At 42.4% G+C, this 25,457-nt stretch overlaps 1 protein-coding gene across 1 annotated transcript; it reads left to right on the top strand.

The window, feature by feature from the left end:
* Positions 1–17,957: 17,957 nt before the first annotated feature.
* LOC117833276 (uncharacterized) lies at positions 17,958–25,200 on the top strand. The gene is made up of 7 exons (XM_034712720.2): positions 17,958–18,264; positions 18,350–18,419; positions 18,502–18,607; positions 19,290–19,356; positions 21,043–21,118; positions 23,838–24,127; positions 24,894–25,200. Exons 1-7 carry the CDS (start codon positions 18,040–18,042, stop codon positions 24,984–24,986), a joined length of 927 nt encoding a protein of 308 aa, XP_034568611.1. The 5' UTR covers positions 17,958–18,039; the 3' UTR covers positions 24,987–25,200.
* The last annotated feature ends 257 nt before the right edge of the window (positions 25,201–25,457 follow it).

Here is a 25,457-nt window from a genome sequence, read left to right on the forward strand (position 1 = left end):
TCTTCCAGCCGATCATGAGTGCTGACCTTGTTTTCTGGTTGGCTGCGCCGATCGAATCTGCCCCCCGGCCTATCGCTTCGCTCACGCCTGTCTTCCGACCGGTCATATCGGTCACTTCTGCCCCCCAGCCGATCACGCACTTAAGGGCGCCGGTCTTCTTGTTCGCGCCAGTTCCTGCTGATCGGCTTCGGCCTTCCATCTCTGGAATGAGACCTCGTGAATGGCCGAGTGTTATGATACGGGCCGTTGCACTCAGGGCAATTATCGGCCGACGGCAACCTAAGGTTGCTCTCCCAGCAGTGGATGAAGAATGGGCATCGCCAGTGATCTTCATGTCGCCGCATCGCTTCTTCCCGGAATCTTGAGCTTTCTTGTTGCCGTTGATATTTGTTGAGCAGAAATTGGGAGGTGATGGGCCTGCGTGGTTCTCCCGATCCATCGCCTTCATCCTCCATCCGTCGTTTCCCCTTAATGTCTTTGGGCGCCGCTTGATTTCTGGGGTCCACGGCACCGCTTTTCTTAGTCAATTCAGATGTCAGCACCTTGGTCTAGAGCGAATTCTTTCCCGTGTCAACCATGTTGGTGGGGAAGGGGTGCTGGTCAATCTTCATCGGCTTGGCCGGCTTTGTTGGGACTTCAAATTTGAGCCTGCCTTGTTCGATGGCTGATTGTATCTCCTGTCGAAAGATTTTGCATTCATTTGTATCGTGGGAGGTGGCGTTATGCCACTTGCAATATTTCATTTTCTTCAGTTGCTCGGCTGACGGGATCGTATGGTATGGCGAGAGCTTGATCTGTCCTTCCTGGAGGAGAAGATCGAAAATTTTATTGGCCTTTGATGTGTCGAAACCAAATGCTTCCAGCTCCTTTTTCCCGAACGGACATGATATCAGCTTTTTTCCTTTGACCCACTCCGCCAGGCCGATTTCTGTTTCTTCTTCGGATTCAGCCTCCTCTAAGTACGCCACCTTCTTCTGGAAATTCCTTCGCGGATCAAAGGGGCGTACTTCCTGACCAGACAAACGATGCACGATTTGGCTCAGGCTCTCAAACTCCTGCGAAGCATATTTCTCTTTGATATGAGGCAGGAGACCCTGGAAGGCTATGTCGGCCAATTGTGCATCAGTCAGGGCTAGGGTGTAGCATTTGTTCCTGATCTCCCTGAACCTCTGCACGTACGAGGATACTAGTTCATCACTTCTCTGTCTAAGGCTGGTTAAATCTGAAAGTTTCATCTCATGTACCCCCGCGTAGAAGTATTTGTGAAACTGCCTTTCCAAGTCAGCCCATGTAATTATTGAGTTGGGTGGCAGTGTAGTGAACCATTGGAAGGCCGACCCGGATAGGGATGACGAGAAAAGGCGCACCCGTAGAGCATCTTGCACCGCTGCCTCCCCGCATTGGATGATGAATCTGTTCACATGCTCTACAGTTGAGGTATCATCCAGCCCCGAAAACTTGGTGAAATCAGGAACTTTGTACCGATGAGGAAACGGCAGTAAGTCATAAGTAGGTGGGTATGGTGTCTTGTATATGTAGGTTTGCATCTTCGGTTTTAAACCGAATTGTTCTTGAATCACCTCTGCTATGCATGACGTCCAGTCTGGTTGTTGTTGGTGGACTATCGGTTGGGGAACCGGCATGTGTTGGTAGACTAGCAGCGGGATGACCGGGAGGTGGGCGAAAGCGTGCGGCGCTTGATGTGACGTGGCCAGCTGTGTAGTCGGGATCGGCTGTCTGAGTGAATCGGCCGCTTCGTCATATAGTATGATCGGCGCAGCGCCCCGAAGTACTTCCGTTGCTTCTGCCCCCCTGCTCATCTCCGGCGTGACTGGCTGATATTGTGGCATCGTCGGCCGCGCGGCTGATTGGAGAGGTGCTTGGATTGGAGAACCTCCATGGCTGGCCGATTGATACTGGGCGGCCGTTACTGATGGTGCCCCCCAAGGCACTGAATTCAAAGGAGAGAACTGCGCGGAGGATAACTGAATGGATTGCGGCCGGAGATATGGCGCGCCGTTAGGCCCCAGAGGGATTGATGATGAGGAGGTGCCGGGACCTACAATTGGAGCCTGGATCGGCTGAGGAGCTGAGTAGGGTATATTTGAATAAATCCTAGTCGGGGCCGTAATAGGTGGGGCATACGCCGGCCCCTGGTACCCTTGGGACACGCCGTTGGCCAAGGAGCTGATGACGGCATTGTATACCGTATTAGAAACTACCGGGGATTGATCGATGAAAGCTTGATAGACAGATTGTTGAACCATCTCGGACATCTTGCCCGAGTCCTCGGCGATTGTGATCTGGCGGGGAGTTGGAAATGGAGCCTTTTTGACAGTTTCCCTACTCCTGGTACGACAGAAGGATTGCAGACACGTCTTCCGGTAGTACGCCATCTGCTTTTCCAATTCTTCCTTCTGGTCGTCCTTGAGGTTTGCTTCCGTCACCTCGATGACGTTGTCTTCCGAGACTTCGGCAGCTTTCAACATAGTGGCGGTTGTATTGGTCCCACCGGGCGTGCCAAAAGTGTGTTGGCGCTAGGAATCGGCCGATTGAATCTCCAGCGTCAGACACACGACTCGGGAGAATCTGCTTAACTCCTGTTCGGGTGATCGCCCTAGTGCGGTTCGCGCGGCGTGCCAGCCAATCTGACCTGTTGATTGGCAAGGAAAGAAACGTATCAGATCCCAGAGGTTGCGATCGGCTAAGGTTCCGATCTCGAGAAAGCTTATCAGCGAATCGGCCGATTTGCTGTAATAAAGAAATCGGCTATAATGCAGCCGACTGCTGAGCAGCGTTAGTAAAGAAAACTACTAGAATAATCTAAACAATGCTACAGTAACAATACTAGGAATAGATCTGAATCGGCTATGCAGAAAGCAATAAAATAAGTAATAAAGTACAAGAAAGCCGAAAGTTCCAATTCCTGGCTGGATAACTGGTGATAAAACTAGAACAACAGGTAGAACCTAGAATTCTAGTAAATATCGATAACTAGTGAACAAATCTAAACGAAACGACAGCGATGCGCCTGAAGTTAAAGCTTAGATATTATTCGATAGACGGAACTTACAGGATCGGCTGGAGGTCAAGCTGATGCAGCCCCGCCAACCCGTACGAACTCGTGAAAAGAAGAAAAGTATTAGCAAAGTCGCCTGCTCAAAAGTAAGTACGAGGAAATAGTAGTTTGTTGTATTGATTTTTGTGATGATTACAGATCTACGAAGGTGACTATTTATAGCCTATTACAAACGATTTCTTAACCGACTAGAACTCTATCTCTAATTTTAAACGAAAACGAATATTTACAAGTACGATTCGTACTGGAGTTGATCATCATGCTCTCATGGGCTGACTCCCTCTTTATCTTCATAATTCACTTTAAGCCCATACCGGCCCAATTGCTCCAGCCTCCCAACCGGCCGATTTCTACCAACTCCATTCGTGGAAACACTATAGCACCAATTGGCCGATCCTCAATTGTAGCACCAATCGGCCGATTCCAAATCGTGACCTCTGTGTCTTGCCACATCTCCTGATTTCTTCCTTTCTTGACGCCGATTCCATACGTGTCAAAATCTTACATCAACACAACCCAAGTTCCAAATGCATGAGTAGTTCAGAGTTCAAACCATAAAAAGTGTTCAGAGTTCAAAACAGCGAAAAAATAACAATAAGTCTAACATTGATACACGATACCATGGTGAAGTCGTTCCATGATATCACTCACCACAATCCTCGCCCACTAAGGATGGGTCTCACTCAACCGTCCATCCCAAAGGGATCTGGTACAGCCAAGTCACACTGAGTACACTAATACTCCGCAAGACTTACCCGTCAGGTGGTATCTAATCCACCGACTCCTAGACATGCAAGACTTTTTGGCTAAAGGGTTTGTTTTTGCCAAAAGCTTCTAATGTGGATCCTTGCTTTCAAGTTTTAGCGTCAAGTTCTAGTTGATTAACCATTCTAGATAAGCACCTATTCTAAGCAAGCATGGTAGAACAGGCAATTTAATCAAGCATCAATATTAAATATCATCATTGTTCATCTTCTTACTCAGTGCAGAAAGGCAGTCAAGCAGTCCCAAACTGTGAGAAGGAGATGATTGGAATCGAATTTCTTAACCTTGCAAGGTGGACCTAAACACACAACATATGCGTACTGCGATGGGTTTGCATATATCAATCGTTTCCATCAATCCCTGGCATGTGTCCAGGGCCCACTTCCCTTGGATACAATGCCCCAATGGTCCCGGAATGACGTCGTACCATGGCTACACTTGTACCCATATGATGCATTAGGGGAACCCAGTTCTAGAGAGAGCGGGGAGTATGTCCACGCCCCGGTTCAATCAGGTACTAGGCTTGCTGATTCCCCATACTCTCAGCATGTGTTTAGTACATTCAAACACTTGACCACAACTCTAACACATTTCGACCTTAGCAGCTTTCCTCTTTCCTCTAAATAGACGGGGCATCCACCAATTCAGAACATGTTACCAAGCCCCACCCATCAACCTTATGATTCCAATATAACTAAACAGGCAACTCCTATAACTCACGAGTGACAGGAAATCACTCGACTTTTATCGTGTGTCTATTTAGCATAGCAACTAAATGACTTATCACGCTAGTATTCAAAACAGGGTACTATGGAGCATGCAACTTAGGTTTCAATACAACTCCTATGAACTTAATGCACAAACATAAGTAACATAAGTAATACATAATTTGGAAACTAGGGTTATGCTCCGGGGCTTGCCTTCTTGTCCTATGCTAGCCTTGGGCTCTTCCGACTCTGGGTTCGGGTCTTGAGTCTTCTCAATCAGGTTCAATGCAGTAGGAGAGTGTTCCTCTTCAGCTTCCGGGACCAACTCGTATGTGCCGTCAACGAGGTTAGCTTCTACACGAGATGTATATGCATAAGATTTCATTTATAAGCTTTTCGTTAATCATTCCAAAAGCATAGGGTGCATTTTCAACCACATTCACCTAGACAAGTTTATAAACATTTCTTTCTTCGCAAAACAAGGTTGGTTGGGAAGAAAACCTAGCTTTTATTTTGATGGCGATTTACACATATAAGATTCTTAGAAGCTTATTATTCAAAAGACAAAGGGTGGTGTCATGTTGGTCCTGTTTAGCAACCTTCTTAAGAGTGATCATGTTACTGAAGAAAGCACAATAATTACTCATGAGCCTACAAGTCCTAATAGTAATTATTAATGATGATTAAACTAACTTTCAACATGAATAAATGTTTTAGGAAGCATCTGTTAAGATATGAACATCAAATTTACTTACAAGAGCTTCCCCCCTACACAAGATATTTACTGTAGAAATTTGAGATGAATTTGGCATCTACTGAATTTACTAAAAATCAAATAGTGTTAAATTGCAGAACATGAAGAATGATTTTTAATTAGAGTTTCATCATCAGTTTAGTTCCACAAATTTTACAGAAGGGTTTTCAATACTAACATATGCTACTGTGAACTATTTATCCCATAATAAGGAGATTAAACAACATGTATTTCATTAAGCAATGGAAAACATATATTTCATAGGAACAAGCATTTTTACTAGTCAGTCATGAGCATCAGGAATCTAACAAAATTTTTCTTGCATTTCTATCTATTTTCCACTAATTATCATGTAAATAACAATATTAAGACAGTAATTATGCATTTAGATTTAAAATAGTATGAACACCATAGATTCTATTAACACAAGTTGCAGATCTAGGACATGTATGTTAAAAGGAAGCTATCAAAATTGGTTTCACAATTTTTACAACATCCCATGATTTATCAAGCATTTAATGTCATGTAGACAAAATAAATCATAGCACTAGATATAGGATAGTAACATGCACATAAACATTTTTAAATTAAACTAGACATCATCACGAACTCAACAAAATAAGTTTCACATTTTTATCATTTTTCTACAATTTTCTACGCTTTTTCCAAGTTTCAGCCGTTTAAATGTATTTTTAATCAAATCTGAGTTTCACTTTTATAGAACGGCCCCTAGAATTTTCAAACCTTCATAACGATAACCTTGCATATTACACTAATGACCCTGGGACTAATCTCGGCCTTGCAATGTGGCCCTTGGGGGCCGGCCGGCGGCGAGGGTGGCAAAATCAGGCGAAGTCTGGCTGTGGGAGTGTGGGCTAGGGCACGAAGGTGTCGAGGAGCTCACTGGTAACCTTTTCGCTGTAGGGGTTGAGGGCGGAGGAGGGCCGGCGAGGAGGCTCGACGGCAAGACTTCGGGCACGGTGCTCCAGCTCGAACTCCGACGAGGGCGGTGGCGGTGAAGGCCGGCTGTGGGGTGAAGGAGGTGCTGCAAGGGTCTAGTGGCGCATTGGAAGGCTCGGGTGGTGTCAGGGGTGCTCGGAAGGGGGAGCTCCATGGGGCGGTGCTAATGGCGACGACGGAGCTCCGAGCGCAAATGGAAGGGTGGCACCAGCGAGCATGGGCAAGCGCCTTTTATAGTGGCAAAGGGGAGGGTCGAGCTGTAACAGCTACCCTAATTAAACCATGTTTAATCTTAAGTAAAGTTATTCGAACATAAGAGAATGAGTGGCAGCTGTGAAACCCAGTAAAAAGACGCTTGTGCCTCTCACAAGCTAAACCGTTGTTTAAATCATAACTCGAAGTTTTGCTTAAGAACTTAAAAATCTGTCCAACTAAGTATTATAGAAATAAACTTTCCTAACAACTTTTATTTTTGGTGTTTTTCTTGAATCTTAGCAGAAGACCTTCAAAAACTCGAAGTATAAAACTGTGTCAATTTAAGAAAAACAGATAAAGTCCCAACTTTGGGGCTCTTTATTTCGAAATGTCTAATATAAACTCAAGATGAGCTCTATACCAAAGTTTTAGAGCTTCAAGACCTTAACAACTTTGACTAAAGGAGTAAGATCTAAATCTGCCCCGAAAGCCTTCAAAATCTGGTTAAAATCATCTAGTTTGGTTAACTCAGCCCAAGACTTGCAATCTAGACTGTCTAGAAATCAGTTCAACCATGCATCTTGGCATGAACTTATCTCTCAAAAGTTGAACCGAACATCTGGAAAAATCCTTTATAAGAGTTTGAGAACTAAATTATGCATCAAATTTGTCAATTGGACTAGAGTCCAATTCACCTCAGCTTTTCAAAACTAAAGCTCAAGTCAGCCAAACACCTTGAAAACAGCCAAACAGCTGATTTTCTCTAAGTCCGAAAAATCGGCGTTCCTCCAAATTTTGGTGCTTTGTATCTCTGAATCTACCATGAATTTGAACTCGGTTCAATTACAAAAGTTGAACTTTTGTCTGAGGACTACAACTTTTGTTAAGGGAGTTAATGTTGTACAGTTCAAGAATCAGGAGATCTTGTGCTTGGAAATCGGCCCAGCGAGCGATCCCGCAAATCCCTCAGCCCAGAGTGTGCCAGGGCATGCACGCCGCGTGCTCCAGAGCGCACTGCCGCATGGCGCGGCCTCACCGGCGCAGCACCTCCACTCGATCACCAGCCCCGGCCAGATGTCGCCTCACGCGCCCCGCCGCCACTGAGAGCGCGGTCGCCTGCCACGCATGCGCCACCCCGCTCTGCCCGAGGGCACGCCCCGCCCCGAGAGCGCACGCCCCCATGGACACCTGCCCGACGTCGTCGCCTCCACCAACCGCCACCCCAGCCGTGACAACTCCTCCCCACCTCACTAGTGGCGTGTTGCGGCAAAGCCGATGTTGCCGCGCACGCTTGCTCGTTTCGCCCACGCCTGCACACCTCGCCTGCCGCGCCACCATCACTCCTCTGTCCGCTAATGGCGCCGCCGCCATTAATGGCCACAGCAACGCCCCAACTCCCCTCCGGTCCCGCCCGCCAGCGCCACGGCCCCGCCTCGTGCGCCGCTCCGCCCTGGCCCTATAAATGGAAGCCCAGCGCCGCCGGTGCCCCCTTCCCCGCTCGCCCTTGCCTCGCTGAAGCTCCCCTGTTTTCACTCTCCGCTCTACCGCTCAGTCCTCCGTGGAGCCCCCACCTCCGCTCGACCCCGCACCACACCGACACCACCCGCTGCTTCGCCTCTCCGTCGCGCAGCTCTAGAGCCCGTGGGTTGCCCACGAAGAGTACCGCCGCCGCCGGAACACCGCCACCCTTAGCCCGCCGCTGCGTTCTACAATGGTTGAGCCTCCCGGTCGCCCCCAACTGCTTCAAACAGACCCATGGTGAGCCCGCAAGCCTTCCCGGCCCCTTACTATCCCAAGGCCGCCAGCGAGTCGTCGGAATTTCGGCCGGCCGCCGCCGCCGCGTGCCCCAGGACCCAATTGCAATTGAGAAAGTTGAATTAGGGGTTTTAGTGCAAAAACCAGGGGCCTTTGCATGATTAAACCATAGACCTAGGGGCTAGACCGTAAGTTGGCCGCAGTTTATCTTTTTATATCGGCAAAATATATATTGAACTTTGAAAATTCACCAAAACTCGTAGAAAATTCAAAAAAATGTCAAACCAATTTTGCTAGACTCAAAGTAAAGTGTAGTGTCTAATAAAAATACTTTTGGCACATATATATGCTAGAATTGATGTTATATGTTTTAATCCTTGTTTAAGCCATTTAAATCATAGTAAATTGCAGAAAAATGCTAATATGGTAAATCCAACTCTCAAGTGTTTGTTTCAGAGAGTAGAAGCTTGGAAAAATGATTTGGAGCCTATCTCAGATGTTTAAATCTCTGTTTTAGTTTTACCATGGGAATCTAAGGTTGTTTTTGTCGTTTGCATTATAATTAAACCAGAGATGATAAAAATATGAAACAAATTGGAATAGGTCAGTAGTGTAGTATAGTTTGTAGAAAAACATAGAACCTGATCAGAAGCATTAGAAAAACCACTCTCCTTTTTAGGGAAGAATAAATAGGGTAAATGTATGGAAAAAGATGCCCTTCACTAAAAATTGTGAAAAATTCATCAAAGGTTCTATATCACCCCTATAACTCACTGTTAAAATTTCATGACCAGTTTCATTAAGGTTTCTGTTTTAAAAATGTTTAAGTATATGCTACCTTAAGGTGTTAAAGGTAATATTGGAAGAGGTACAAAAGAACATTCAAAAATAGGATAACTTTCCGATCTAAAGTTTAATAAAGTTGAGGTGCATATATGTACACAATCGCCATCAAATCCACCCCATGCTTTGTACCACAACCCACCTTCCTTATGCAAATAAAGAAGGTGTAGGACCTTGTTTAGGTGAATGTGGCCCTAATATAACTTCTTCTGTACTAATTCGTGTGTTACATCCTATGAGAAAGCTTGGAAAATTTAACTTGGTGCATTGCATTTCGTGTAGAGCTAAACCTTGCTGACGGGGCTTACGAGCTTCACCCGGCGCCAGAAGAAGGAGCCGTAGCTGATCTATAGCTCGTCGGAGCCGAGCTTGAGCAAGCCGAAGACCAGTTTGCTACCTCCCTGTGTGAAGGCAAGCCCCGGAGCATAAATTCCTATGTTTTCATTACTTGCAATACAATTGCTTGTCTTGTTTGTGCATTTACGTTGCAGGAATTGTTTGAAACCATAGATGCATGAGATAGGCATCCTTCTGATCTGAACACTAGTATTTGAAGTCGAGTAGTTGCAATGCTTAATAGGACTCAGTAAAAGTCGAGTGATCGCCTGTCACTCGCGAGTTATAGGAGTTATTTGCTCTCCTCTTTGTTACAACTATAAGGACGATGGACGGGGTAGGGCTCTATGAACTATTTTGGTGGTCGGTGGATTGCCCCGTCTGCCTACATGAAATAGGACTAAGGTCGAGATGTGATAGTGTTCGTGATCAAGTGTTGAAAGTACTAATCTCATACCTAGTATGGGATGGGGAAGCCTAGTACCTGATTGAACCGGAACGCGAGTGGATCGTTCCATTGTCTCTGGAACGGAGTTCCCTTGCGGTCGCATGTGATGACAAGTGCGGTCATAGAATGGCAAAGGCCGGGTCTATGGAGCCTTGTACCAAGGGAAGTAGGCCCGACACGGGTCTGGGAAGTGATGGGGACAGCTGACAAATGAAGTGAGCCTTCGCGGTGCGCGGATGTTATGGGATTAGGTTCGCCATGCATGGTTAAGAAATTTGAATCAATTCATCTACCTTTCATAGTTTGGGACTGTTTGATCGCTATGCTACACTGAGTAAGAATGAAAGATGATGATGATCAAATTTTGTTACATGTAATTAATTGTTTGGAAACTATATTTGTTTAGTATAGTTGCTAACTAGATTGGTAAATGAACGTAGAATTTGTGGCTAAAATATTGAAAGTAAGGACCTACACTACTCGCTTTTGGCAAAAACCAACCCCTCTAGCCAAAAAGCTTGCATGTCTAGGTGTTGTGGAATAGTACCACCAGTCGGTTAAGTCTTGTTGAGCGTAGCCGCTCAGCCTTGTTCTGGCATATCTCTTTCAAGTGATGTTGATGCCTCTGAGCTTGCTGCAAGTGGCACTTGGCCTCCCCAGCTTCCTCCTGGTTGGACGTTTGAGTGGGATCCCTCCTCGGACGGCGAGGATCGGGATCATTGATGTCATGATCAGCTTCGTCATGATGTCCTGCAATGACGTTTAGCTTCCGCTCAGTCATTTCTATTAATTGAGAACTCTGCAAACTTTTCTTGAATTTCGAACTTGAGGTTGTAATAATTTAATACACTTGTTTAATTATGATGGACTGTTGTAATCTCTGTAACCACTCGCCTTCGTGCGAGTCTTTGCTTTCTCGATCCTGAGTTAAGTGGTTTATTGAATGAAATCTGACGGATGACCAAGTTGACTTGTTCAAAGTACATGATCGCGTGTTAAGCGACTTAAGTGTGCTTTAGCCATGTTAATTTGGGCGGTTCCGCCACAGGTCGGGCCTGCTGTGCTGAGACGAAGGCCCTGGGCGCATTGGCCAGGGAAGCAGTGCACTGGCAGTGGTGGCAGGGGGTGGACGCGTGAGGTTGGCTAGTGGCCATGCGGTGCGCTAGCGTGCGGCGTGCGTCGGGTGCTGCGGTTGGCTACCCAAGATGGGGCGTGCCAGGGGGGAGATCACACGCGCGCGAAGTGGGCAGCTGCCGAGCTCGTGCTATCGCTTGATGGTCGGGGGTTGGGCGAGATGGCGGAGCCATATGGGCGGCACCGCGTGGTGCTGGCAAGTTCGCCATGCGCGGTGACCGTGCTCTGGGTGCACATGCGTTCCCAGGTGTCACGCGAGGATAGATGTTTTGTTCTGATTTTTCTCCCAAATTTTGAACTAAATGAGGAAAACTTCAAATATAAAAGTTTGAGTTCAAACTATGAACTCCAAATTCTATAAAGGCTGATAGGTGAAAAACATGCTGGATTTGGACATAAAACCATGTGAACTTGGGTAGAACGCCGGGCAAAGCTGATTTTGAATTTGACCCAACATTGACTAAGTTTTTGAATACCTTCCACTCAAAATCAGAAAAAGTGCTAATTATTAAAGTTGTTCAATTTAAAAAGATCTACCACTTTTACATTGGCCAAAATTTGAGTTCTTACATAAAAATCTATTTTCATTTCCTACCCAATTGAGCACCATTTAGGGGGTGTTTTTAACACTTGGCTAGATTTGAACTGTTTTTGAATTTGACACTGGCAAAATTTGAATTGTCTCTTAATCTCTTTGATATTTCTTTTATTTAGCCTCTTAATCACTAGGGATGTCACAGTTTCCGCAGCCGCGGTCCGTGGAGTCGTCGCCGACGGATGACGTGCGTGTAACCGCACCGCTGTTGGGGGATGGGGGGCGTTGGGATCGGATCGGCGGTGGCACGGCAGAGCGGTTGCTAAACAAAATCTATCGTGTACTCTCAGGGGCATTGCTCCTTCAAGGCCGTGAACTCATGGATCAGCTCACCCTCATGGATCAGCTCGCCCGTCATGAGCGCCCCTGACACGCTCGCCTCCTGCACTCGCGTGATGGCCTTGCTGATCGTCGGTGGCACTCTGATCTTGAGCGATGGCCTCCTGCACCCGTGTTGGCAATTTGGCAGGGAGTCAGGGACGGGAGGCGGGCCTCATTTGGCAAGGACAGGAGGCAGGCCGCAGTTGATTTGGCAGGGACGGGAGGCAGGCCCAAAGAACCTTGTTATGAAGGCCATTCAGAAAGGCCGAAGCAAAGTTCACCAACCAAATTATATATACTAATTACCTATACGGTTTTGGATCCCTGACGGTCGCACTGCCTGCCCTCCCCTTGAGCCGAGCCTGATGGGCAATGCCTAGGCCTTATGGATCACAGGTCGGCTAGAAACCTGCAGGTGGGGCCTCGACCATGCAAAATAAAAGGCGCACCTGAGCCTAACTCAAATTAAACCAAAAGACCGACTCATACTAGCTAGCAAACTCATCGTATGGAAATAATATAAAATAGTCCGGCCACATTGCTAATGACTCCATTAGGAATACCAACATGATAGGACTCGGACAGCCAAAACATGACATGCATGGCTCCAGATATCCTTGGTCCAACATGAACCAATTTCCACATGCATGGAACCAATATGTATATAATTTCTTGGCTTCTTTTTCTCCTCTTTCATGCACAATATTGCACCTCTAAAAATTATCCTTAACGTCGCAAGCAGTAAATTTCCCTGCATTACTTTTGTATTTCTCCTTATTTCTCCTTAAAAGGAAACCACCAAACATAGGAGGATTAATATTCGTTGCATTACCATCTGAATTATTGGAAAGAAAGAAAGCACCTCTTGACATGGTCATAATCTATCACGATTTGAGGAGCCATGGGCTCATCAAATCGGCTGTAGGGCGTGACAGAGTTGCATGCGAGGTGGAATTGATGCATACTCCCTCCATCTATGTGTTATAAGGCAGACTTGGCATGGTCTTGTAGATAACACTTTTACCATTCATTTATCTTATATTATATTGTTTATGGTTATAAACTATAATCATTGTAGAGTGTATTTGATTACAAATCCTACCATATAAAGATTATATTATAAAAATAAAAGATTAATAATCAAATTATTGATCAAAGATTGCAAAGTTTGAATCTTGATATGCGCACGCCTTATAAATAAAAATGGAGGGAGTATTTAATTGGAAGGAGCGGTAAGCTGGTAACAAGAAGAATTAATTTGTGGGAGAGAAGATTACAATGTTCTTAATCATTTTCTTTGTTTGTGTATCAAAGGAAAATATGGCATCTAAGGGCAAGTACATTGGTGCTATTTAATAAGCGGTCGCATTGACACGTAATATTGAGACAACTTAACAGACAACATATACAATGACTTATCTTTTTAAGTTGTCTAGTTCTATTTCCTTAATTTGTGCATATAAAAAAACAAATATATGAGTTGCATGGAAACCAAATCTTGTACAATGGTGGATTAGTCATCTCATAGTCCTAAAACCTAACCTATGAGGTGGTTGTTTCACGAAACAACGACCTCTTTCTCTCTCCTCACCCTCTCTTCTTCACATCAGCAAAAATACTACGTGGCATTGCATGAGATGACCTATGAGACCGTTGATGTGTGTAGTAATGTGCTCAGCCTAAAGAAAAATGGAGAGAGTACTGTGTAAGAGAAAAGGGAGAGCCTATGACAACCCTAGCGCATTAAGAAAAAAGATTTCATCATATGAGAATAGTCCTCCCACAAGACGTAACGAATAGGAAAATTAATTTCACCCTCATGTCTTCACTCCGATATCTCTCCATGAGTATGTTGGGGTTTAAAATATTATTTTCGCGTAAGGCCTGGTTTGGTTCACTGACTTAAATTTAAGCACCCGTCACATCGAATGTTTAGATACTAATTAGGAGTATTAAATGTAGACTATTTACAAAACGGATTACATAAGTGGAGGCTAAACGGCGAGACGAATCTATTAAGCCTAATTAGTTCATGATTTGATAATGTGTTGCTACAATAAACATTTGCTAATGATGGATTAATTAGGCTTAATAGATTCGTCTCGCCGTTTAGCCTCCACTTATGTAATGAATTTTGTAAATAGTCTACGTTTAATACTCCTAATTAGTATCTAAACATTCGATATGACACGTGCTAAAAATAAGCAAAAGTAACCAAACGCGCCCTAAGACTAATCACAACTATTAAAATATATTCAAACAACCCCTTTATATATTACAAAACTAAGTAAAAGGACTAAGGCCTACATGATCCCATTATATTTACAGTGTCACATAAATATTAATTTTAGAGAAATTTTAGAATGGTAGAAAAAATGAGAGCCGACCATCCGGAGAAATCTAACGGTGGAAACAACGGAAGTACCTAAAGAGAAGTACATGGAGTACTAAATTGGTGGGACCAAGTACCAAATAGTCCTTAATTTTAAATTTTTAATTATTTTTTCAGATCAGATGGTGGAAAGGAAGTACATTGAAGTAACAACAAGTACCTATGTGTAATTTTAAACCACTGTAAAAGAGCTCTTAATTTTATATTGAACTGGGTTACAGTGGTAAGGTCCTTATGCTACAAGCCTAAGCAATACAAAAGGTACGCACCGGTACTTGTTGGTACTATTGTCTCTAATTTTTGTCCACCGTCTAATCTGAAAAAATAATTTAAAAAATAAATTTAAGGACTATTTATGTACTTGGTCGCACTAATTTGGTACTCCTTGCTACTTCTCTTTAGGTTTGTTTCCACCGTTAGATTTCTCACGGTGGACGACTCTCATTTTTTTTCCAAACCATTCTAAAATTTCTCTAAAATAAAATATCCAGCTCCCTCAATGTTATACTCCTTCTATTCCAAATTACTATTCATTTTAAATTTCTAAATACATCTTTAGTACATATCAAAAATTATGTATTTAGAAAAATCAAAATAAATAATAATTTGGTACGGAGGAGTATACCAATTTCTTGTTTCTTTTTCAAATATCTAAATCTCTGTACTTTGGGTAAAAATTATTCATATTATTATTCTATACTCTCTCTATCCCAAATTAAGTGTCCATTTAGAAAATTTCAGACATATTAGTAGTTGCAAGAAATGTCTATGTTACTCCTAATAACTTATACTAATTGTGATTGAAAATCGTGGTGTCTATTTAATTTTGTGAATCCTGAATAAATGGTTGGAATCAGAGAAATATCATCAATTTATCATTTTCAAAAAGTAAAAACTAAGCGATAATGGTTTTGTGAAATCTTCTAGGATGCTAATTGGTAAAATGATTGGGGTTGGTCTATTATATTTCTCACACAAATAAAAGATTTTATCTTGTTTGTTTTATAATTACTCCCTCCATATTCTTTTGATAAACTTATTTCACGTTGACACAATAGCCTAATGAATCATGTCATTATATAATTCTTATTATCATATGTATGCACACCTCGATATCGATGTCATAATATACATGTACCAATTATTTTTCCAGAGGAGTTACTCATCACGGGAATTGAACAGCCATTTGTGTCAAACACGAGATAACAACTCAAATAGGACTATCAAAAGAGACAAATTTAATTTTACAAATCGGCTTATCAAAAAAGAATGGAGGGAGTAGAACAAACATAAACTAATTGGATTGATTGGCTCTACGCGATTTTCCCTACAATTTTTTTATTGATGTGAGTATTGAGGTTTACTAGAAGCTACTCCCTCCATTTTTATTTATAAGGCGCACACGCATGTCAATATTCAAACTTTACAATTTTTTACCAATATTTGAATATCAATTTTTTATTTTTATATTGTAAACTTTATATTGTTACAATGATTATAAGTTTATAACCATAAACAATATAATATAAGATAAATGAATAGTTAAAGTATTTTTTAAGACCGTGCCAAGTTATACTATGCCTTATATAGATAGATGGAGAGAGTAATAAAATATTTTTTTAGGATAAAATTTGAAGGATAAAATCTATACCTAATATTAAAGTGCAGTTGTTTCTTCCGACTGTCGTGGTTATTTTGCAAAAAAGTCCCTCAATATTTTTGTAATAAACCCGCGAGCTTAGGAGTTAACGCGTTGATGATTTGTAAAAAAGTCCCTCAACTTTTTCGTAATGGACACTAAGCGCGAGGGTGGGGATGGAGCAGCAGTCGAGCACCTGATGGAGCAGCGCGGCCAGTGTGGGCATGGGCGGTGCTAGGCCCAAGGGGTGGTCCTGGCGCAGCTACGCCATCGCACATGGGGGATGGAGATGTTGCGGCTTCCGACAAGGATGGACTAGCGGCTTTCCCAGCGGTGGCGTTGGGACTCCCCACAGTGGCGGTGCATCACATCGCCGTCACCCTTTGCTGGAACCTGAAGCTAATTCCGACGGGGGAGGCGTCATAGGCATAGCATAGTAGTGGAGGAGCTCCCCCAGCAGATCTCGCATGGCTATAGTGATGTACATCACCACCCACCAGTGTAGATTCGCTCGCATGCCCAACAATAGTCCTCAACCAGAGGCAACGCTAGCTGATGTCATCTTCATCAGCAACACTCACCGCCACCTGCTAGAAAGGCTGCCACTTCGGTCTTAGCAAGAAGCTCTACTGCCCACTGCTGCATCATTAGAAGGGCAATCCACAACTGGGAACCATATGCATAGGATGACGAGGAAAAATCTACTAGAGCACGTCACTGCTGACCTGCACGGGTACTTTTTAAGTTACAAGAATTAATGATAACGGAGGTAAATTAACGATAAGAGAGATTTTCTTGCTCCACTTATTTTGTAATATGATTAAGGACCTTCTCGTGGGTCACTCAGATATTGTGGTATTTTTTGGGGGCACACTTCATGGTCCCTCAGGTGCAGTGCCTTATCTTCTACAATTTGTCTTCGTCTTAGTACAACGCTCTCTCTCATATGCCTAACAATAATCATGGTTTTTTGTTACGAAAAATTTTAGCCCAACTGATGGACAATCAAATCTTGTCCTTATATTTTGGAATTTTCAACCGCAAGATAGTAGGTCGACTGCTATGCCTTTACTATCTGAATCTGTAAATTAATTTATAGGTAGAACATTTAGTCATCATTGAATATATTATGAGGAGCAAATTGCAGAAGGATACTTGCATGGGTTGATTGCTCATGTTTCTTGGAGCAACTAGGCTATGATGTTAGGCTGTCAGGATGTATACACTCAGGCATAAATTGTTGAGCATATTATAATCATGGACTGAACATTTATTTTAGCCTTATAATTTTTTTTTTCTTTTTATAGGCTGAAAGTTTTGTGGACAATCTCTTATCTTCATAATAAGTTGCATATTTATAAAAGTTAAGAGTACTTAATCTTACTAGAAGTTTTAGTACATATTTGAACCAGATGTAGGACACATTACATATGTATAAAAATTGAGATTCCACCGTTCAAATAGGCTACGTAGAATTTAAAGAAGTTATCCGCTTATTATTATCAGAGATGTATATAAATATTATGAAACATCCTAAATCAGATTAGAAAGTGAAGCATGGGAACTAGGAGCTAGCGGAGGACAACTTGAGAGCGGGTAACAAACCGTACGGACATTTATGATGCTAGTAATACTTAGGCCCTGTTTAGTTCCTAAATTGGGAGTAGCAAAGTTTGCATTTTGTCATAAACGCGCAACTGTAGCATTTCGTTTGTATTTGTGAATTATTGTCCAAACATTGACTAATTAGGCTCAAAAGATTCGTCTCGCAAAGTACAACAAAACTGTTTAATTAGTTTTTGATTTCATCTATATTTAGTACTCCACATATGTACTGCAAGTTTGATGTGATGGGGAATTTTCTTTTTGCATAGTGTCAAAGTTGGGATTTTGGGACCTGAACAAGGCCTTATTTTGGGACGGTATTCGGCGAGTTAGCGTGACGTTTGGTTGATGGATCAGCCCTCGCTCCATGTTAATCCAACGGACATGTGTTACCTTTTGCGGCTAGCTTTTTTTCGAAGAAAACATAAACCCTAGTAAGCCGCAGCGTTTCAGCACGAAACCCCAAACCCCTCTCCCAAAATCCAGGCAGCTGCCACCACCAAGCCGTGAGATGGCGGCGGAGACCGAACCGGCGGCGGCCGCGGCCAGCGGGCTCGCCGGGGAGATGGAGGTAGAGGCGTACCGCCGCCTCTTCCCGCTGGCCTTTCTGGAGCGTCACCTCGGCGAATCCGTCCGCCCCGATGCCCGACGCCTCTGCGAGGCCCGCCCCACCACCGTCGCCCTCGGCGCCGTCTCCTCCGCGCATGGCTCCGCTCTCGTTCGCCTTGGCGACACCGTAATGCGTTCCCCTCCTCTCCCCTAATTTTCCCCTCGTGCTGGCCTCGCGCGCTCGGCAACTGCTTGACGAAATGCCTCTGCAGGCCATGCTCGCGTCGGTCAAGCTTGAGGTTATGTCGCCCCCAGCCGAATCCCCAGATGAAGGATCCCTCGGTTCGTGCTCCCCCTGTCCCATGGATAGCTGCTGCTCCTATTGCCTTTTCTTGTTATTGTTTGTTAACTTTGTTTTGCGCAGCTGTTGAGTTCCATATGCCACCCATCTGCTCCCCGCTGGTCAGGCCAGGCCGGCCTGTTGATGTGGCACCGGTTATCTCCAAGGCCCTTGAGGACGTTCTCATGAGGTTTTTGTTGTCTCATTTTGTTGCTCCATTAACTTCAGCTCTTTGTTGCATGAATAGATAGATAGATGCAGAATTGAATCCTTTCCAGTGAAAGCGAGAATTCGTCCTGGCTGTTGACCAATCAATATGGACTAGACGAGTAGCTGTGCTTTAGAGTAGAGAGTACTGGTTTGGCCTATTCATTCTTTTTCATCATAATAATAAACTAACATAACATTGCCACTTCAGTTTATTTACCACAGACTATTTCCTGTAAATCAAAATAAGAGCAGGACTCCTTGACATTTGCTTTGCCATTTACGCTTAGTTTTCTCTTGCTTATGTGATTGCTTTGAATACTAAGTGGCACATGCTCTGTTTTTGCATTAGTAGATATAAATATAGCTGTAGAAAATAATAATGAGTTACATGTTGTAAACTGCAGTTAAAAATGTTAAATGAAAAAGAATAGAGGGAGTAGCAATAGTTTTCATCATGCACTGGCGTGCATGTAAACTTATTTTTTTTCGAAAAACATGTAAACTTATTTTTCTGATTGTAGGCTTTAATCTGTTCGATTTTGTCTTGTCATTGCATGATTTTGCTACTTTGTCCTTTTTTCTGTAACACTTCGACAACCTAATAAGTGGTACATAGTGTCGCATAGGTAATTTTTTTCTGTCCTCTTATGCCTCCTGTGCAGTTCTGGAGTGTTGAATTTGAAGCAGCTCTGTTTGATCAGTGGGAAGGCATCTTGGCTAGCATATCTGGTAATATATCTATGCTTCTCTTGTTGATAGTTTCATAGTGTGAACCGAAAGGATCATCACCCTTGATATGAAAAAATCTCAATTAGTCACTAGAAAGGCTCCACTTTGTACTTTTAGTGATAAATAACATAAGTTGAATAATATGATAAAGGGGCCGATCCAAACACCCACGGGCTTCCATTGAGTCAAACTAGTTTACCTTGAAAGATCAGGTGACTTGGAATAACATGATTGTAGTTGAGAATGACAGCCTTACAATCAGGCTAAAATATCCTTATGATTTTACTCATCCTATCCTGTGAGTGCTAGAATACTAATATGTGTTATGATTCGTGATGTTTTGAGTGCTTGTGATGCCTTTCCTCAAGCTCCGTTCTTGTTTAGCCAACTTTATTGTGATCCCTCTATCATTGATTTCTTTTTTAGAAGCTAACCCACCTTCATTTCTTATGTATTTCCTCTAATCTCAGCACTTCCTCATTACCTTTCTAAACCTTCGTTGTACTATCATCTTAGTAACTCTTTTGAACTTTCTTTACTCAAGTGACAATTTTTTATTTTACGCTATTAAGAGAACCTTCAAAATTTGATTACTATCCAAGCATTGGTTTTCAGCAGCACCTTTGAAATTTATGCCATGTAAGTTTTAGGACTTTATGCCTCAGGGGAGTGGACAGGAATTAGACAAACTTTGTGTAACTTCCGGTGAGCAGATAATATTTGGCCTAAAATAACTGAATAAACCCCACCCCACCCAATACAAGTTTTGAGTTTAACTGTTTCCTTCTTTACCCCTTTTTCTGTAAGGTTCACGTGATAGCACCAAATAGGATGTATGCTCTAGACTGCTGCACTGCATGTGCATATCTAATATGGGTTCACGGTAATACATACAATGTTAAAATCATGCAAGGTTGGATCCATGATGCTTCAAAATTTTACCACTTGGAAAATGCCATTCTAAAAAGTGAACAATCTTATGCCATTCGTACTTTTCCCTTCTTTGTGGGGACCTAGGTGCTGCCTGCTCCAGTGAGCTCCACATCGAATTAAGCCTTGTTGCCAGTCTCTGTTTTGAAAGGCGGTGGCTAGGCAGAGCTAATCAGCGATAGGTGCTAGGCGGAGGAAGACCGCCTCACCTAGCACCTAGGTGTTTTGTCTAGCCATTTTTTTTCACCTAAAGAAGTTTAGGGCTTGATTTATATCTGAAAGCGGGACAAATTAGAGGTGGAGATTAATGATCTGTGGTCATGCAACTCATGGATTGCATGGTAATGTCTTAGTGTCCCGGCTCCTCCCGCATATACTCTGTTTAACATGTTGTTACTCTACTCGCCTGTAAAAAGTACTAGCGCTTAGTCACACCTATGCGATGCCTAAGCACAAGACACCCTTCACCGCCTAGCCTAGCAGTTTTTTCAATACATTGAGGGCCGCCAAGAGAAAGAGCAGAGGTTAGTAGAATTTGAATGGAAAACAGTCAATAATGTTCAAGAGTGGCCAATGATTAGATAAACCTTTTTAGGGTGGCCTTTCCAATTTACATTGAAATTTTCCAAATTGTTACATTCTGAAGTGGCACAGGTCTATCTTTTTCCTTAGAAACAAGTTGAGATATTCTGGGTCCTAAATAAGTTCTTTACGAGAGCTTTGTTTTGATCTTTTCTTGACATCAAACATTTGCAGGATATCTATTGTTTGAATGTTGATGGGTCTCTGTTTGACGCTGCACTGATTTCAGCAGTGGCTGCCTTCACACATTGTACGCTCCTTTATTTTCACTGTCTATATTATGGACATGATATCCTCCCACTATCTCATTGTACAATATTGGAAATATCACTATTCTATAATACCCTGATACTCTGCTGCCGTTACTTCCATCATGAATGTATTTATGTTATTACTTCTGTCCTTTCTGTGTGAAACCTTCTAATGAAACCAACCTCTCGAGCTGATTTTCTCAGCCTATGGTAGTATCGAATACACAAATGTCATGTGCAGCCTTAGAGATAGTATTAGATTGGGTTGCTTCCTTATGATCAAGTTTTTCCATCAATATAAGGATGGGATTGTATATCTTTTGATTATTAGTTGAATCCTATCTCCCTCTATCCCTGGCCTCGTGGTGCGGCTGCTGTTCATCAGCATGGTTGCATTGCTTGGGTTCAGGGCCGTACAAACTATGCCCATGATGCAAACTGACAACTGTTGAGAAAAGAATTAGCTCTAAAATTGAAAGGGCTAAAATGATGCATATCCTTCTGTGGTTCCAAGTCCTAACACATTTCCTGTGTTGTGAAAGGGCCTCTAGTCTAGTGGCTAGAGCACTTGAGTAGCATCCAGCAGGTCCAGGTTAGACTCCCTATGGGAGCGAATTAAATAGGACTGGATTGAAAAAGGTCACTTGCTGGTTTCCTGGTCAGCACGGGGAACCGAACTGTGGTAGACAGGCCCTCGTGTAGTGGGGCAGTCGTGGGTTTGGGCCTCAAAGCACGGGTAAAGTCCCGAACCATAGGGGGCAGCTTTCTTGACATTTCTCGGACGGACTCTGGTTGAGCTCTTCTTAGTTTTTCCCCCCATGCTGCTGAGTCTTTTTTCTCGGACTGTGGGGATGGTCTTTCCCCCACCGGCCGAGTCTTTTTTATATATTTCCTGTGTTAGTTTTTGGAAGCTGCTATAATGAGATAATTGCTTCCTACTGTGTTTTGAACTTTTGATTCATCCGTAAAGTTTATGCCTGAAAGATTAGAATATAAGATATTTATGTTTTTTTGAGATCATATAAGATATTTATGTTAGAGCTCTTGATAGTTGTTGAATAAGTTACCCTTTTAGGAGGAAATATGTGTATTTTTTGTGTTCCTTACTCTTTTAGGAGCAAGTTTGTGTATTTTTTGTGTTCCCATTAGGTGCTTGGTGATTTGATTAATTTCGAATATGACTATCTTGCTTTTTTATACTTAATTGTAGTGAAATGAACATCTGTGCACCTTATCTGTTGGAAGGAAATATGTGTATTTTTGTGTTCCCATTAGGTGCTTGGTGATTTGATTAATTTCAAATATGACTATATCTTGCTTTTTTATACTTAATTGTAGTGAAATGAACACCTGTGCACCTTATCTGATGGATAATCAAGTATTCTATTGCATTACCTCTGTTATTGGAGCAACTGCTGCGCTTCATTTTTTCTTTTGGCCATGCTCTGCTCGTCAATTTACAGCAGCAGGCTGTAGCAAGTAGGGGTAGTAGGCAGCAGGTAGTGATGCAATAGTAGTGCTAGTAGAAGTATGCTAGTAGCAGTTGGTAGTGACATCACTTGTACCTCTCTTGACTTTTGCTATACCTTGTTTATATGGAAGAGGTAGGAGCAGCTGCAGCTCAGTTCAGCAGCACCAAAGCAGAGTGCTCTCTGTTCTCCTTTCTGCCCCCTCAGTGCAGGAGTGCAAGTGTGTGTGAGAGTTGAGGTGTTGCTGGGGTTGATCCCACCAACATTATCTGCTACATGATAAGATAATTGTGTCTCTTTTTCTTGTGACTGGAACAGACCTATGCTTAGCTCACTTGTGCAAGAAAATTACAAGTGCAACACCCTTACTGTCATTGAAAGTACGAAAATAGATGGTCATAAACTTTGTTTTGCTCGGGGGCCTGGATTTTCAGGTGAAAATTGACCGGTGCTCAGGCAGTCATGCATACCTTGAACTGGTTCCCAAGAGTACGATCTTTAGGAACATTCTCACTATAGCGCAATTTCTGTCCTCAGTCTAACTAAGGCTGACCTAGTGGCTGATGCTGTTGTTGATCTCGAACTCAAACTGTTGCCTAGCTGTCTTCATCTCTGCTTTGGCACTTCCTTGGCACTGCATGCTCATCCCTTGCATGTTCTTTCATGTCTGAGCGCTAAATCCTTTTGTAGCTAATGCTTTGTTGGTCCAACGCATTCACTTGGGCAACTTGCAGTTTGTTATAGTTCATATGTTTTGGTTAGGAAGCCAAAATATCAACTATGCTATGCTCACCTCTATTGCTCTTCAAATAAGTTTGGTTCATGCATTCAATTATTATGTTATGTTTTAATGCCTTAGTGCTAGTATCTGCTTAACTATATGCGCTCCTCACCAGATTTTATTTTCTTAATTTCATACGTGCCACTAAAGAAAATAAGAACGACCGACAATTTTTCCATCCAAAATTAAACCTCAACCATGGTCAGCCGTGAAACCCTTTGGCACCAGCCATTATCCAAAGTTGGATCATGATTTGAATCACCCTTTGGAAGCGAGGTGAGATCCTGTTGAATTAGTGCTAGTACCTGCTGGTACCTTTGTGTCATTTCTGACTGATCACTACTTCCTTTTCTCAAAAATACGCAAAAGAGATGCACAATCTTTGCATTAAGAAAAAATAAAGATGAGTTCGCACGAGGTGATGAAGCTCTTACAAATCACTAATCACGTTCTATGTTATTTTTGCAGTGGAGATTCCTTTAGTTTCTATTGGTGATGATGGTAGACTATTCACTGTTGGAGGCAATGAAGGAAAGACAAAATTCGAATTGGTAAACAGAGAAAAGAGGAAGCTTACACTTGGCAACATTCCATTTTCCCTTACATGTGCACTTCACAAGGATAGTATTCTGGCGGACCCAACTTCTGAAGAGGAATCAGTAATAGAGACCTATGTGACTGTTGTTGTAGATTCTTCAGACCGCATAGTGTCAATACAAAAACTTGGAGGTGCAGTGACTTCCATGGAAGCTATTAAGGTCAGTTAATCTGAGATTTTCTTCCTAGAATGTTTTGTAATGGAAATATTTCATTTATACTTTTCTGTCTTTCGAAACTGCCCCGCATGCCACATCAGGGAAAACAGGCTTGAAACCACTTTGAACTGCTAAAGGGGGCAATCTGTCCAGTTTTTGAGAGCCGGGGGTGTCTGATGTTTGATTTTTGAGTTTAGGGTTTTTTTTTCAAACTCAGTGACAAGGGGTGCAAAACGATCTTTACTCTATTGTTAATCGCTATAAAATCAACATTATTTTAAAATTACATTTAATATGAATCTGTCGGTGTAAACTTTTACACTAAACATTTATTTAGTTTCACTAACTCTTGACCAACATTCTAAAGCAATTCCTTTTCTTTTTTTCAAATATTAAATTTTCTCGATGGACGCATGGAGTACGTTAAATTTTGAAAACCCTGAGCTATGTAAAACTATGCGGTAGTGCATGTGAATTTGCAGCAATGTGTCATTAGCAGAGAATAGACTTCTTACATGTTATTTGATAAGGAGGATATTATTGCATTGTGTTAACTGTGGTCAATGAGCTGCTTGTATTAAACTGTGGTCAATGGGCTTTGCTAAGATACTACAAATTTGCAATCTTGCAACATTTGGTTTTGTTTTGTTAAGGTTGACTCCTTTTCTTTTTCTGTTATTATCACGTTCACTACATGGCATGTGTACTCCAAATATAATACATATTTAAAGTAATTGCTGCTAATTGTATTTCGAATCTTATCCTGCAGGAGTGCATTAGCTTGGCGAAAGAAAGGAGGCGGAAGTTAAGAGAGATTCTGACAGACTCAGTTGAAGCCATGGAAGTCGACCAAACTGAATAAGTTTGCAAATATAATCACTTAGGCTAACCGGATTATTTCTTGGTGGTGGTTCTCTCTGCCTCGGCTGCGCTGGTTGTAACAGCAGTTTTGTTGTTTTACCTTTCTTTATAGAGCCAATTCCCTCTATGCTATTGAAAATTGATCCAATTCCTTGTGTACCACTGAAATTCGTTAGTTCCCTTGTGTTGCTGTATGAAATTTCCAATCACCTCTATGCCATTGCCATCACTAAGGTGTTAAATGATGTTAAATTGGTAGGGAAAAGACGATTTTACCCCTCCCACAAGAAAGAAGGCAAATTTGCTATTTCATAATGATTTCTCGGGATTTTTATATGCGGATGAACATAACGTTGCTCGATGAATTTAAACAATTTGAATAAATTGAATTAATATAAATGAATGGCATATATTTTCACATTCCATATTGATGACATAAAAATCTCACATAAATGACAACATAAATTTGCCA

The sequence above is a fragment of the Setaria viridis genome, chromosome 8 (genome assembly GCF_005286985.2).
Source record: "Setaria viridis chromosome 8, Setaria_viridis_v4.0, whole genome shotgun sequence".
Classification (NCBI taxonomy): Eukaryota; Viridiplantae; Streptophyta; class Magnoliopsida; order Poales; family Poaceae; genus Setaria; species Setaria viridis.